Source organism: Condylura cristata, unplaced genomic scaffold, assembly GCF_000260355.1.
Source record: "Condylura cristata isolate star-nosed mole 26May11 unplaced genomic scaffold, ConCri1.0 scaffold00023, whole genome shotgun sequence".
Classification (NCBI taxonomy): Eukaryota; Metazoa; Chordata; class Mammalia; order Eulipotyphla; family Talpidae; genus Condylura; species Condylura cristata.
Genome location: NW_004567124.1, coordinates 35,272,816 through 35,288,181, shown reverse-complemented (window position 1 = coordinate 35,288,181; position 15,366 = coordinate 35,272,816). Strand labels below are relative to the sequence as shown.

Here is a 15,366-nt window from a genome sequence, read left to right as displayed (position 1 = left end):
AGGGAGAAGAGAAGAAAGAAAATCATTGGAACCTTTATCCCTTCCTACACCCACAAAGCCAGCCCACTACATCTAGAAGTAAGAAAGGATAAGCTTGAAGAATTCAGGAGACTCCTGAGATCTATGAGAGGGCCATACAATGAAAGGTGGGCAAGCAGGGCCTCCCTGCAGTCATACAACACTGGTAGGAGACCCCTTTATTGTAGGCACCTCCCTCCCACTCGCAGATAGAACCTTTTAACATGTAAGTTGCACGTAACAGGAAGGACATCAGGTGAAGCCTAAAAGGGCTGGTCCCTATATTGGGGCCTCTTGGTTCTTCAAGTCCCAGGTGAGGAAGGCTGCAAGAGCCCCATTAGCCACCCAACTACTGCATGGGATTGGTGTGCCAATCCTTTGACACCCACAGCTTCAGTTCATTCCATACCCTTTGGGCTTGTACTTTTTTCTTTCTTTTTTTCCCCCTTCCTTATCTACCTTCCCTGGGAAGACTGATCCTCCTCAGCCTTATGGTGGTCTCCTAAAGACCAGACTAAAAACAGCAATTATTAGCTCACTGGGAATTATCAGTCTTGAGAAACAATTCTCACCCCATCTGTTTGTGTGTTTATCAGTCAGTTTGTTGTCTGTTCATTGTTTCCCTCTCTCTTATTTCTGTTTTATGATTCTTCTTTCTTTCTCCTCTTCAACATTACTTTCTCCTCTTCTGCTAAGTTACCCCCACTCCTCTTTTTTACTCTTGCCCCTACCTAGCAGCTTCCTTCTTCTCTCACCTTTGTGCTTTCTACATTTCCGTATTGTTCTCCAATTTCCTTTCATGTCTTATTTCTCTCCTTGTTCTCTTTGGATAGTGATATTTTGAGATTCAACTACAGTGACTTAGCAACTCAAGAGAAATTCATCCCACGAGACTGCAGGCACCTCCCAGTAGACTTGGCTTTAACATGTTTCTGAAGGTGGAATACTCCACACAAGACTCTTGGCTAACACAGGCTGAGATGTCAGATCCCATCCAATGCAATGGGGGCCAGAAAAGCAGGGGCTCCTGGTACAAAGCACAGCTTAGAACAACAGCTAATAGAAGAGTGTCTGAATGTGTATCCAGACACAGCAGCTCAGACACTAGGCAGACACATATACATCTGAACATGAGAAATTAGAAGTCATGCCCACAAATAACAGTGGTACAGGGGCACTATAAACAAAACAAAGGCAAAGTCTAATAATGGGATGAAAGAAATTACAAATGATCAAGTAGGCCCTTCTAGGAACAATACACCACCAAAAAAAAGTCAACCTCTACAACCTGATAACATGTACTTGGAAATCTCTCCACCTAAAAAAATATTTTAAAAGGCCATAATGAAAATAATTAAAGTTAAGAGGGAAAAAAAAAAAACACAGAAAGAGGTAAGAATATAATCAAGGAACTGAGGAAGATAGTGAAGGAACTGGAGATTAGCCACAGATTAGTGGAGGAGCTCAAAAATTCTGCCATGAAACAGAATGGAAAAAGTAGAAGAGTAAACCGCTAGTTTCAAAGGTCCAAATATAGAAAGAACCAGAAAAAGGAAAGAGAAGTAGAAATTAGAAATAATAAAAAGCACTTCAAGAACTATCTGACACCATGAGGGAAGGAAACCTAAGAGCATAGGAATCCCAGAAGTTGAGGAGAAAGACAAAGGAACTGAGAAACTATTCAAGTAGATAATTGAAGAGAACCCAAGCATAAAGAAATGACATAAAGGAAGGTAGAACAATACCAAATTACCACAATGAAAGGAAAACTACTGTAAGACATAATATAGTAAAGTTTCCAAGGTCCAAGAACAGAAAAAAATGAAACTGATGAGGGTGATAAGATGATAGCCTATAAAAGAAAAAAAAACTAGGGTGCCATCAGACTTCTATGAAGATAAACTATGGGCAAGAAGAGAATGGGATGACATATTTAACTAGCTCCAAATGAATAAATTCCAAATCTATTCTGCCCTCTAAAGCTCTCCTTCCTTGATGAAGGAAAAATAAAAATACTTCTCATATAAACAAAATCAGATACTAAATATATTACAAGAAACCCTAAAGCCAAAACAAACAGGAATAAAGAGGAAAAACAGAGTAAGGTAAGGAATAAAATCACAAAAATGCAAACAAAAAGGGTAATATAGAAATCAATGCATCAATATTATCTCTAAATGTGAATGGATTAAACTCATCAATAAAAAGACACAGAGCAGCAACCTGGATTAAAAAAAAAAAAAAAGAACCCAACCCTCTATTGTCTACAGGAAACACATCTAACTACAAATAATAAACACTGACTGAAAGTAAAGGTTGTAAAATAATCCTACAAGCAAATGGACCAAAAAAGAGGCAGGAATAGCTATACTTACATCAGATAAAATAGACTTCAAACTAAAAAAGTAAAAAGTGATGTAGATGGTCATGACATATGATTAAGGGGAAAATACATCAGAAAGACATAATATTTATTATCATATACTCACCAAATGCAGAAGCACCAAAATACATGAAACAGTTATTATCATCTCTGAAAACATACATTAGAGAAAATATGTACATAGTAAAAGACTTTAACACATCACTCTCACAAATGGACAAATCAGTGAGACAAAAAATAAGAACATTAGAGCTCTAAAAAATGACTGAAGCCTCATAATGAACTTAAAAGACATCTATTGGACAATGCACCAAAAAAGTATCTGAGTACATATTTTTTTCACGTGCATACAATCATTTTCCAGGATTGAACATACAGTGTGATAAAAGAGAAATATAACAGATACACTAAAATAAAAATGAACACACATCAACTATGTTCTATGACTATAAAGGCATCAAACTAAGAAAAAAACATGAAAAGAAAACAAGAAAGCCACCTACATCATGGAGACTGAAAACCACGTTACTGGAAGACCACTGGATTAATGAGGAGATAAAAGAAGAAATTAAAAAGTACCGTGAGAACAACAACAATGTGGACACAACTCCCCAGAACATATGGGACACAGCAAAAGCAGTTATAAGAGGAAAATTTATAACAATACAGGCACACATCAAGAAACAAGAAAGAACTCAAAGAAACAAGCTAATCTCCCATCTTAAAGAACTGGAAAAAAGAGCAACAATAAAATAAACTGCAAAAATAAACTAGCAAAAGCTAGTAGAAAAAAGGAAATAATAAAAATCAAAGCAGAAATAAATGAAATAGATTTTAAAAACTATCTAAAAGATCAGTTGCCCCTTATATTCCAAATAGAATTGGGCCAAATTTTTATTTTTTAAAGATTTATTTATTTATGTATAAAGAATTAGGGTACAGTCCAGAGGTGCAGGGGCGGTGAGACGATTCACCAAAGACAGAGTGGGGGGACAGAGCAGGCAGATCAATGAAGAACACTGGTTTTAAAATTTAGCAGGCTAAATTTTAAAAACTAGTAGTAACAAATACTGGCAAGAGAGTAGAGCAAATCTGTGTCAAGTAAATTTCTGTTGTTTAAGAAAGAAGACTGGAGGAACAATAATTTTCCCAGATTGCTGAAGAGAGTTCAGAATAGTATAACTACTATACAAAATAGTACGGCAAGTCTGTTTTTGCTTCTCATCCAAGTGAGATGAAAAACATGTAAGCATCAAAGACTTGACAGGAGCTTTCTTTCTAAGTAACCCAATTAGGAAACTCAAATGTGTAACAAAAGATAAGAGATGAATGAATAAAAACTTATGGGATATGTACATAGTGGACATTTTCACCAATAAAAGGAACAAGCTACATATATGAAACCACCCAAGTAAATCTCAGACACAACATACTCAGCTAGAGGCCAGCCATAAAGCAATTGTATTTCACTTGTATATATTTGTAAACAACCAGAGCAAACCTACGGAAAGCAGATCAGTAATTACTAAAAAATAATGGTGGTGGAATGGTGGGAGTGGCTGGAGGAGGTTCAGAGAAATACTGAAGGGATATGAAGATGTTCTAAATTTTGATGGGGTGCTGATTAAATGAGTATCTAAATTTAACAAAATTTGACAAACTGTAAATTAGAGGTCTCCCCATTTCCTTAAAATAAATCATACTACAAAAAAAATCTAATAGAGGTATTATGCATAATACCTCTAATAGAGGTATTATGTATGCCAAAATATTAGTAACAGCAAAATAACAACAAGTGTATTTCCTATAAATTTACAATTAAAAAAAAATTTACTTGTGTAAAAAAAAAAAATCAGTCCCTTAAGGAAGATCTCACTGACCAACTGACATTTGAGCAAAGACCTGAAAGAGTTAATGAAACCAGTTATATGGGCACATGTAGGAAAATTTGGCCAGGAAGAAGAAACCTATATACTAAAAACCTGAAGTTTAGAGAAGTGACATGTTAAGACATATCTTAACAAAGCTCACTCTGACAATGTCTAAAGGACTACAAATAAGGAAGGGTAAAAACAAGACTATTTGTAAGGCTATCACAGCAATCCACGTGAGATAATAAAGAGTTGGTCTAGAGGAAGCAGGTAAAGACAGACAGTTAAATTCTGAATGTATTTTTTTTTTTTTTAAAGATTTATTTATTTGTGCATACAGAACTGGGGTATAGGCCAGAGGTTCAGGAGCGGCGAGAGGCTTCACCAGAGACAGAGTGGGGAACAGAACAGGCAGATCGACGAAGTACACTGCTGAGGGGAGCAGCGGGCGGGTCAGGAGAGGTCTGCCACGCCATGTGGTCCCTTCCGGGGCAGGCGGGAATCGAACTCATGCGGAAGCGGCTTTAGATTCTCAGTGCTGTGCTTTAACCCGCTGCGCCACCAGGGAGGGCCCAAATTCTGAATGTATTTTAAAGCAGAAACAAAAAATACAGTTGGGCTGGATGTGAGGTATGGAAGAATGAGAAATTCAAGGATGATTAAGGGTTCTGGCATACACACGATCATGGGCCAAGGGTGGGAGGGACAGAGCAGAGAGCAGGTGATGATTTTGGATGTACTAAACTGAAATAAAATGGAAGATAGAAAATTGCTAGTCACTGGCAAACAGGATCATTGAAATCCCAGAACTGTTGAGAATGTGCACATACCCAAGAGAATGTGCACATACAGAATAAAAGAGGTTAAAGAAAGGGCTCTACATAGATTTCAGTCTCAGGTCAGCAAGTTCTTAACATAAACTTGAAATGAAGGTCAGTAATAACCTGAACTTTGCTGTGAAATTATTTTTAGAAACTTGGAGGGACTTCAAAAAATAAAATTGGAAAAGCCTTTTCTATTCTTTACTTGAATGAGAACCCTGAAGTTTTCACTAATTCTCTACGATGAAATGGACACTTTCTTTGATTACATTCTAAACTTGGAAATTATAGAGATAACCACATCATTCATCATTATTCTAGACATTTATTTCTCCAATCCCTGGGGCAAACTTCACCACCTTTCACACATTTAAGAATCAAAGCATAGTATAGTCAGACTACTTTCCCACAAACACCAAAGAATCATCTTCCACGGAGGACTAACAATTGCATCCTCATACCACACTCATCAGTCATTCATGATGCTCTGAGCTTGTGAGGTAATGATACATGACAGAGCTCTCTGACGCTCAGGTGTCACTTTGGAGGCCAATGATAAACTACATGTCTCACAACTCACTTTCCACTATAAGATATTTCTCGAGCTCTTTTTTTTTTGTTGTGACAGGCAACCAAAATGATTAAATCTAGTCGTGGTATTTGACACTACAGCCAGGAGACTTCTATTTGTTGATTGCTATTGATTTTTCTTGATACTTCATTTAAAAATCAATAGTTGGAAAGAAAAATAGGCTTGGTTTACACATATTTAAACATACTATTGCATGCTGAAGGAGGGACAAGTTTGGCAGGCCCTTAGCATCCAATTATAAGAAGAGCTCTTAACAGGTGAAACAAGGGCTTTAGATCGATATGTCCTTTTCATTCTCAATCAAAGAAAGTGGCTATAAATTAGGCTCATCAATGCTATTTTTAAGGCTTTCTTGATGCAACATTTAAAGTTTTGGTGGAGATCTTCCTTGGATTTATATTAAAGAAGGATACATCATGTCTTTCTGTTTTGTTTTAAAGTATATTTATTGTACCTGGAATTCATCCGGGCTTTTATCTTTTTGACTTTTTTTTTACTTTTTTGCCGCTCTTCTCCGTCTCTCATAGGCTCTTGTGGTGCTGCACTTTCAACCACAATGTCAATAATGTACTTCTTTAAGGAAAGATGCTCCTGAAAGATAAATAAATGAAATAATAGTGATAATAGAAAAATAACATAATATTGCTACAAACTATAGTGAGTACAAAAGATTACATAGATCAAACTAAAAGTCATCTCTATGAAGTACTGGTTTCTACAACTGCTTTGGAAATCACTGAAGAAATGGGTTTATTTTCACTGACTTGTCAAATATTTGCTGTACATCAATATGTCAAATGTCCTTGCAGGCATGGTATTGGAGAAGTAAAATATATACACACATCTATACTACTGAACAACAGGTGCTAATTACAGAGTTAGACTGCTATAGAAGCTCTATAAAAGGGGAAACTAGACATAGTTCAGTAAGGGTGGAAGGGAAGCACCATGTGCCCACTGCCTTGAAGGAGGGATTGAACTTGAACATGTGGATAGCAAGTGTATAACTATTTGCTTGGCTGGCAGTGGGAAAAAGTGACAGGAAGAAGAAAGGAAAAGAGTATTTCAGAAAACACAAGAAGATATGAGAAAGTAGTATTGTTATTGACAACAGAGAATTGTTTTGGCTGGCAGACAAATTGGAGTTTGGCCCATTCCTTATGGTTCATCTCTATAATCATATCCTTGCCCTCTCTTCTTTACACCTCCAACACAAAAAGTCAAACTCCCTCACTACTCTCTGTCCATACTTAAAGTTTACTGATGTGGCTATAACTACAAATCTCACTTTTTAATGTATGATATTTCACCTCAAAAGTGATCTAGTATTACCAGGTAAAATCAACCTTAAACTAAATTGTTTGGGACTCTCCTCTCAAAATTCCTCCATCCTTTATACTAGCTCGCTTCTATCTCCCTTCTTTCTTCTATCTCCCTATCTTTCTTCATATTTCACACCTTGCTTGATTTGCTCCATGCACAGCAGAGTGGAGAGTCTTGTCCCTCTTCATTTATACTAGGGATGTATACTAGTATACATTTATACTAGGCATGGTGCTGAATCAGGGTTCTATATAAATTGTTCCTTTAGCCAAGAACAACAAAGAGAATACTCAATTAAGCCCTCTATTATTTCCCAATTTCTATCTCCTATACTTTCTACTTTTCTTCATAGGACTTGCTTAACATTACATTTTAACATCAAAAATCCACTTTCAGTCTCCTATAATAGAATAAAAGTTTTATCAAAGAAAGACTTTTGTCTGTTTAGCTCACTGATTTTTTTTTTTGGTCTGGTACTATGCCTGGCATCTAGTAGGTATTTGATAAGTATGTATTAAATGAATAAGAGAAGGGTAAATTAATGCAAGCTAATAATAGAATTTATGGTGAAATGGGTAAATGTCATTAAAATTTCCAGTTGTAAATAAATCCTGTAGATATAATATATACCATGGTAAGTAAAGTTAGCAATAGTGTACTGCACATGTGAAAGTTGCTAAAAGATGTAGATCTTCAAAGTTCTCATCACAAGAAGTAAGTCTGTAAATTGTATGGTGATGGGTGTGAATGAAACTTATTTTGGCAATTAATTCATAATGTTATACACCTAAACCTTACACAATGGTGTATGTCAATATACCTTAGTAAAAAGGGCAAAAAAGTAGTGCTTACTAGGGTTTCCTGAGTAACATACATTGATCTAAGTACTTTACTACCACATCCTTTCAACTATACTTACAATACAGTTAGAAGATAGTTTGTATTGTTCCCATTTTAACTATGAAAAAATAGACAGTTAAAGAAATTTCTCTCAGTCAGAAGGTCAAAATCACTATTGCACAACATTGTATGTACTAGGAGAGAGCCCAGATTTAAACTCAAGATAGTATGATTAGGGAGTCTACACTCTTTGGTTTCTTTCTTTTTAAAAAAATGTCTACTGAAGTAATACTGACTTAAAACAAAGTTTCCAGATAAACAAAGCTTAATTAAAATTTGACATCTGAATATACTACATGATGACTGCTGCCACCAGACGTCTAGGTTCCATCACCACTGTATAACTGATCCCAATTCACGCAATTAATCCATGACCTCCTATTTTCACTTCCCCTCTTGGTAACCATTATTTTATTCTTAAAGTGAGAGAGTATGCTTCTGTGTATTTGCTTTCTTAATCTTCCACAAGAATGAGTCATGCAGTATTTGTCTTTCACTGACTTAAGTCACTTAGCAAAATATCTTCTAAGTCAATCTATACTGTTCAAATGGCAAAATTGCATCATTTAGCTGAATAGTATTCTATTGTGTATATAATACATCTCGTTGCTCATTCATCTATTGACAAGTACTTAAGGTTATTTTCACATTTTGATTATTGAACTTGCTGGAATGAACACAGGAACGCATATAACTTTTCTGATTAGTGTTTTTCTACTCGTCACATAAATACCTAGAAGTGGAACAGCTGAAGCATATATTGTCATCCTTAGTATCTTGTGGATTCCTGGTCTTCTTTGATGATGACAGAAACAGTTTACACTGCCATCAAATGTGTATGAGTGTCATCTCTCCACATCCTCAGCAAAACTTATTTCTTGTTGTTTGTTATATAATCCATTCTCATAGGTGTGAGGTGATTTTAATTTGCCTTTCCCAAATGGTAAAGAATGATAAACATATTTTCATGTTCCTGTGGCCTTTTTTGGATAAGTGACTATTCAGATCTTCTTGTCTATCTTTAAAATATAATTATGGTTGGGTATGGGTTGTATGAATTTATACATATTTTGCATATTAATCCTTGTCAGATGTATGAGTTGCATTGTGTTTCTTCTCTCATTGTATTGCTTTTTCATTTTGTTGATGGTTTGTTTCACCTTGTAGAAACTATTCATTCTAATATAATCCTGTTTATTTTCATTTTTGTTTCCTGATGCACTGGAGTTGGATCCTCAAAAACATTTCTAAGGTTCAATTAAAAGTTTATCAGCTAGCTTTCTGCTTGTGCATATAGCTAAGTAACCACAGTAAAAGTTTCTGTTTAATTCCCACCATGTCTAAATCAGACTCTACCAAGGTGTTCGAAGCTCTTCACTGAAGGTTTAAGATTTGATGAGAGTCTGAGAAGTCATTTTGATAAGTGGGGGTAATGCTCACACAATGCTTATATTGTGTGATAATGAGAGAACCAAACACAAAACAATCCAGAGGCTCTGGGTTTATCATTTATGCCACAGCGAGGGAGGTGGATGCAGCACAAATGCAAGCCATCAAGGCAGATACAAGAGTTGTGGAACTGAAGAAAGATGAATACTCTCAAGAGAATACTCTCAAAACCTGATGTCTGCTTAACTATGGAAATGATGCTTTGTGGTAGAATTAAAGAAGACACAGAAGAACATTACTTAAGAGGTGATTTTGAATAGTGTGGGAAAACTTAAGTGACTAAAATCATGTCTGAATGAGGCAGTGGAAAGAAGAAAGCTTTGCCTTTGTAACCTGATTCATAGACAAGATTCTCATTCAGAAACGTCATATTGTAAGCAGACACAACTGTCAAATAAAGAAAGCCCTATCTAAGCAAGAGATGGCCAATACTTCATCCAGAAAAAGGTCAAAGTAGTTTTGGAAATTGTAGTGGTGGTCATGGATGTGGTTTTGGCAGGAATTAAACTTCTCATGGAGGAAGCTTCAATGGTTGAAGTGGCTTTGATGGTAGCCCTAATGGTGGCAGATATGGTAGCAGTGAGGACTGCTATAATGGATTTGATCATTATGTAGGTGGAAGCTATAATAATTTTGGCAGTTACAACAATCAATCTTCAAATTTTTGACCATTGGGAGACCCCACATGTGCTCACTTAGGTGGTGAGACCCCAGAGAAGGTACCAGAGAAGGCAGAGGGCTTGTGACCTCTTGTGAGATCCTGCCACTGACCACCATGACCAGATGAGGCCTCCAAGCCTCCCATGAGATCATGCCAGTGCCTGATCACACAAATCACCGGCCTTGCAATCTTCTGAGACTCCAGCTTAGACTGGTGAGACACCAGACCCACATCAGGGAAAAGTGTCAGAAAAGCCTGAGACTTCCTGATCTCTTGAGAGACATCCTGCTGAATGGGGAAAATATTTACATACCATACATCTGACTGATACCAAAGATCGACAAGAGCTCATAAATTCAAAAAAAGAAAAAAGAAAGTAAACAACCCAGTCAACAATGAGCAAGAGACCTAAATAGGCACTTCTCCAAAGAAGACACGCAGATGGCCAACACATGAAAAAATATTCATGATAACTTATCAGGGAAATGCAAATCAGGACCACAATAAGATATCACCTCATACCTGTGAATATGGCCCATATGAGAAAACACACACACACACACATATGCTGGCAAGGATGTGAAGAAAGGGAACCCTCTTACACTATTGAAAGGAATGTAGTCTATCCCACCCTTTTGGAAAGATGTGGGGAGGTTCCTCAAAAGACTAAAATCATATCTACCATACGACCCAGCAATTTCACTCTTAATTATTTATTTAAAGGACATAAAAAAACTAATTCAAAAGGAAATATGCACTCCTATGTTTATAGCAGCACTATTACAATAGCCAAGATACAGAAACAATGTATCCCCAGAACAGATGAGTGAGCATGAAGATGCTGTATAGACACACAATGAAATAGTACTCAGTGATCAAAAAAGATAAATTCATGCCATTTCTGACAACAATGGTGGAACTGAAAGGGATTATTCTAGTTCTCATGAGCTAGGAGGAGAGAATTATTTTATGAGTACACTGATAAGCAGAATCCAAAGAAACCAAATAAAGGATCAGATAAAGAGTGACTATTGAAAGCAGAAAATAGACCTGAGACATTCACTGGGGAATGGGAAAAAAGCAGCAAGGGAAGAGATCACAGTGGATTCTGTGGCAGAGGATAGTGGGAACCACTTCAGTGGTGGGAAATTTTTGGTGACTATACCTGAGGGGAGAAATCCTGTATTGTGAAAAAATAAACAAGGATGTTTAGAAAAAATAAAAACTAAATTGAAATAAATAGATAAACTATGCCATTTATAGCAGCATGAAAGGAGCTAGGATAATGTGAAGTCAAAAAGGCCTGCAGGAGAACAGTAAGTACTGGACTGAGTCACTAATATGTGGAATATAAAGTAACTAAGCCAAGTGTCAGATAAAGAGAGCTTTAAAACAAGTCCTTGATAGCTGACTACAGAACTGAAAATACCAAGGTTGGGGAGAAAGTGTGGGGGAGAATTAAGAACAAAAAGGGAAAGAAGCACAGTGGACTGGTGAGAGCCACACTACCCACGTTGTATGACAAGGTCCTGACCTACAGGAAGAAAATGTGACATGCAGGATATTCCACCGCTGGTTCCTGTTGGATTTCTTTTTTGGCCATTTCCAAGAAGTATAGTTGGTTTTTGGCCATTCCCAAAAGAAGAGCAATTGTCTAAATATACATTCAATATAAAATCAATAATTACTTGTTTGGATTGATTGGTTCAGTAACAAGAGCATTGTACACAGAATGGCACAGTATGTTATAAAGTAAGTAATATTCCTCTGCTTGAGAAGGCTGGCACAAATCTAGGTCCCACAATAATGAGAGACATATCACAGTCCAAGAATTCTGGGAACCAAAGGCTGTAATAATTTCCTGCCCAGTCCTCAATAAGGGAACTATAGTTTTAAGTAACATAGTTTTGTTATAAGTAATAGAATTATAAATAATAATTTTTCCTACTCTTTCCTTTAACTTTTACCCTGACCTTCTTTACATATAGAAAGGTTTTTTTAGATAAGTATAATAGGATTATAATCAATGCCCATAAAGAAAGAAATTTTCCCCTAATTCTTATGTTAGATATAGAGACGAGGTTGACAGAACAATTGCAGAAAGTGATTAATAGAAGATCAAAAAAAGGGATCAAAAAAGGGATTTTTCCTTAGGGGCAGAGAAATATCAGTGCACTTGGCGTTGTGTTTTTCTGACTCCTAGTTCCTTAACATTAGATCCTGTACCTTTAAGATGTATGTTCACTGAGATATTAACAAAATGATTGTTTAAGTTGTAATAATTAACTGATCACCATAGAAACATTTTGTACATTGTTAACTGATCACCATAGTAATATTTTATTAATGACTTGTCACTATAGGAACATCTTGTGTATCAACTGTACTTTTTTTTTAAAAAGATTTATTTATTTATTCATACAGAACTGGGGTACAGGCCAGAGATGCAGAGGGTGAGAGGCTTCACCAGAGACAGAGTGGGGAGCAGAACAGGCAGATTGACGAAGTACACTGCTGAGGGGAGCAGCGGGAGGGTCAGGAGAGGTCTGCCTCGCCATGTGGTCACCTCTGGGGCAGGCGGGGATCGAACTCATGCGGAAGTAGCTTTGGATTCTTAGTGCTGTGCTTCAATCTGCTGCGCCACCAGGGAGGGCCCTCAACTGTACTTTTAATGAATGACAAATATCACAGTCTCAATAACAGATTAAAAAGTCCCGAGTTATCTTTAAGAAAATATGATGATTGTTAAACTTTCTGCATTATACACACACTGATGTAATCCTATCACTTGTTTGTATAAAGACCACTTGTTTGTATGAAGACCTGCTGGGACAATCAGCAGATTATGCTTTCACCCTAAACAGGTGTCTGCATCTCCTCATTTTTCTACCTCATCTTTTCTCCTTTCACTCCCTCTCTTTCCTTTGCTGATGCCATCCTTTCCTGTGGGAGACACCCTCACTACCTCAGCTGAAGCTGGTCTTCAGCAATGAACTATGATGGTGGATCTGTGGGCAAACTGGTGGTGGAAATACCTGGTGGGGATATACAAATATTATCTCAATTAAAAATCAATGAATTTTAAAAACAAATGAAAAAAATTTGGCCCTGTGAAAGGAGGAAATTTTGGAGGTAGAAGTTCTAGCCCCTATGATGGTACAAGGCAAAACTTCACCAAATGACAAAACCAGAGTGGCTATCATGGTTCCAGCAGCAGCTATAGCTCTGGCAGTGACAGAAGGTTTTAATAACTGCCAAGGAATAAAGCTTAGCAGAGAGAAGAGCCAGAGAAGTGACAGGGAAGCACTGGTTACAACAGATTTGTAGTCAGCCAAACACAGGGGTGGCAGGACCCAGCTGCTATAAAGGCGACATGCTTTGGACAACACTCATCTGTATGGGCCAAAAACTAAAGGGCTGTATTTATGATTAATTGTATATAATAGGTTATTTTAGTTTTTGTTCTGTGGAAAGTGTAAAACATCCCAATAATGGGTTTTAATGTACATTTTTTTTTACATTCATGTTGTTGACTGCAGAATGTAATGGTCTGATCATGACAATGTTACTTTTAAAAAACCAAATCAGAGTTTATCACTTCTATTTTTTTCATATATTTCATGGTTTCAGGTCTTACAGCCAAGTCTTTGTCTATGGTGAAGACAGTGGTTTTGACTCGATGTTTTGCATGTGGCTGTCCAGTTTTCCCAGCACCATTTACTGAAGGGATTTTCCTTACACCATTGTATGCTCTTGGCTCCTCAGTGGCAAATGAAATCTCCATGTACATGTAGGGTTCTCCATTTTGATCTACTGATCTGTGGGTGTCTGTTTTCATTCCAGTATCATTATGTTCCAACTGCTTAGGTTTTAAGTATAGCTAAAGTTAGGAAATGCAATATTTCATTTTTCTTCTCTCTTTTCAGGATTACTTTTGCTATTTGGAGTCCCACAGAAATTTCTTATTGTTTGCTCTATTTTTCTGTAAAGTGTTATTAGAATTTTAACAAGGATTACACTAAATCTGTATCTTGCTTTAGGTAATTTGGCTATTTTAACAATGTCAATTCATTATTGTACATGAATTCATTAAGCCCACATGAACTTAGGTGTCATTTAAGGATATTCTTTGCATGTTGATTTTCCACTTAGATGAGCTATTAATTGACTGATATAAGTAGGGTGTTAAGGTACCCTACTATTACTGTGTTGCTTGCTCTCAGTGTAGGAAGTCCATATTCTTGATTACTTATTGCCTTAGCAGTAATGACTGGAAAATGCATTTGAGCTGTACAACTGTATTCATTATAAAACTTCTGAAATCATAAACCAAGCATATATACCCCACAGCCAAAACAAGAAAATATCTTCTCACAAGTAGAAGCATTATTTTCTTTGGTAAATCTGACCTGTTGGATACCAGGACACCTTTATGCTGTGCTACAAATCAAAAACAATGATTGAACTGTTAAATTTAAACACACATATAAATGCAAATTAGGGGGCCTCTCTGATGGTGCAAGGGGTTAAAGTATAGCACTATGAAGCTATTTGCAACCACTACAGCTTGAGTTTGATCCCCAGCCAGGGAGGTGACCCACATTGTGTAGCAGACCTCTCCTGTTGTCGCACCTGCTGCTCCCCTCAACAGTGTATTTCAGTCAGTCTTCCTCTTCTGTTCCCATTCTATTGCTGGTAAATCCTCTCATCCCCACACCTCTGGCCTGTGCCCCCATTCTTGTATGCATAATAAATAAATCTTTTATAAAAAATGCAACTGAGAAAATTAACAGATCTCAAATCCAAAGAAAACCCTCTTTCCATACCCATTAAGATACTTGGTACAAAATAAATCATGTGAATTCACAATTCATGTTGCCCCTTCTTGAATATCTACTACTGCTGATCAAAGGGTTTAATAAGCTGCATACATTATTTCTCATAATCTTCACAACCAGATGGAACATATGGTCATATTTTTACATGTTGTAGGTGATAAACAAAGAGAGTCACATAGTTCAAGGTTAAAATTATAACTGGATACTACTATGCAACATGAAATTTTCATAGTATTTGTCATTCTTCCCCTTCCTCTAACACTGTTTTAATAGGCTGTGTATGGCACATAATTTGTGTCATTAGTCTAAGAAAAAGGAATATTCTAAAAGACATCTTCAATTTTGTTAAAACATCCCATTATACTATTTCAACTTGTATATAAATGTCATTTATGTATCTATTAAAATACATTAAGGTTGGCCCTCCCTGGTGGCGCAGCGGGTTAAAGCACTGCACTGAGAAGCTGAAGCCACTTCCGCATGAGTTCAAATCCCGCCTGCCCCGGAGGA

At 36.7% G+C, this 15,366-nt stretch overlaps 1 protein-coding gene across 4 annotated transcripts in view; it reads right to left on the bottom strand.

The window, feature by feature from the left end:
• Positions 1-15,366, bottom strand: part of SCAPER (S-phase cyclin A-associated protein in the ER) — a 398,115-nt gene that overhangs the window by 230,431 nt on the left and 152,318 nt on the right. For all 4 annotated transcript variants that reach the window (XM_004688004.2, XM_004688005.2, XM_012728648.1 and 1 more), the window contains exon 20: positions 6,140-6,276. In XM_004688004.2, the coding sequence (XP_004688061.1) occupies positions 6,140-6,276 (137 nt within the window). The remainder of the gene's footprint in view (positions 1-6,139; positions 6,277-15,366) is intronic.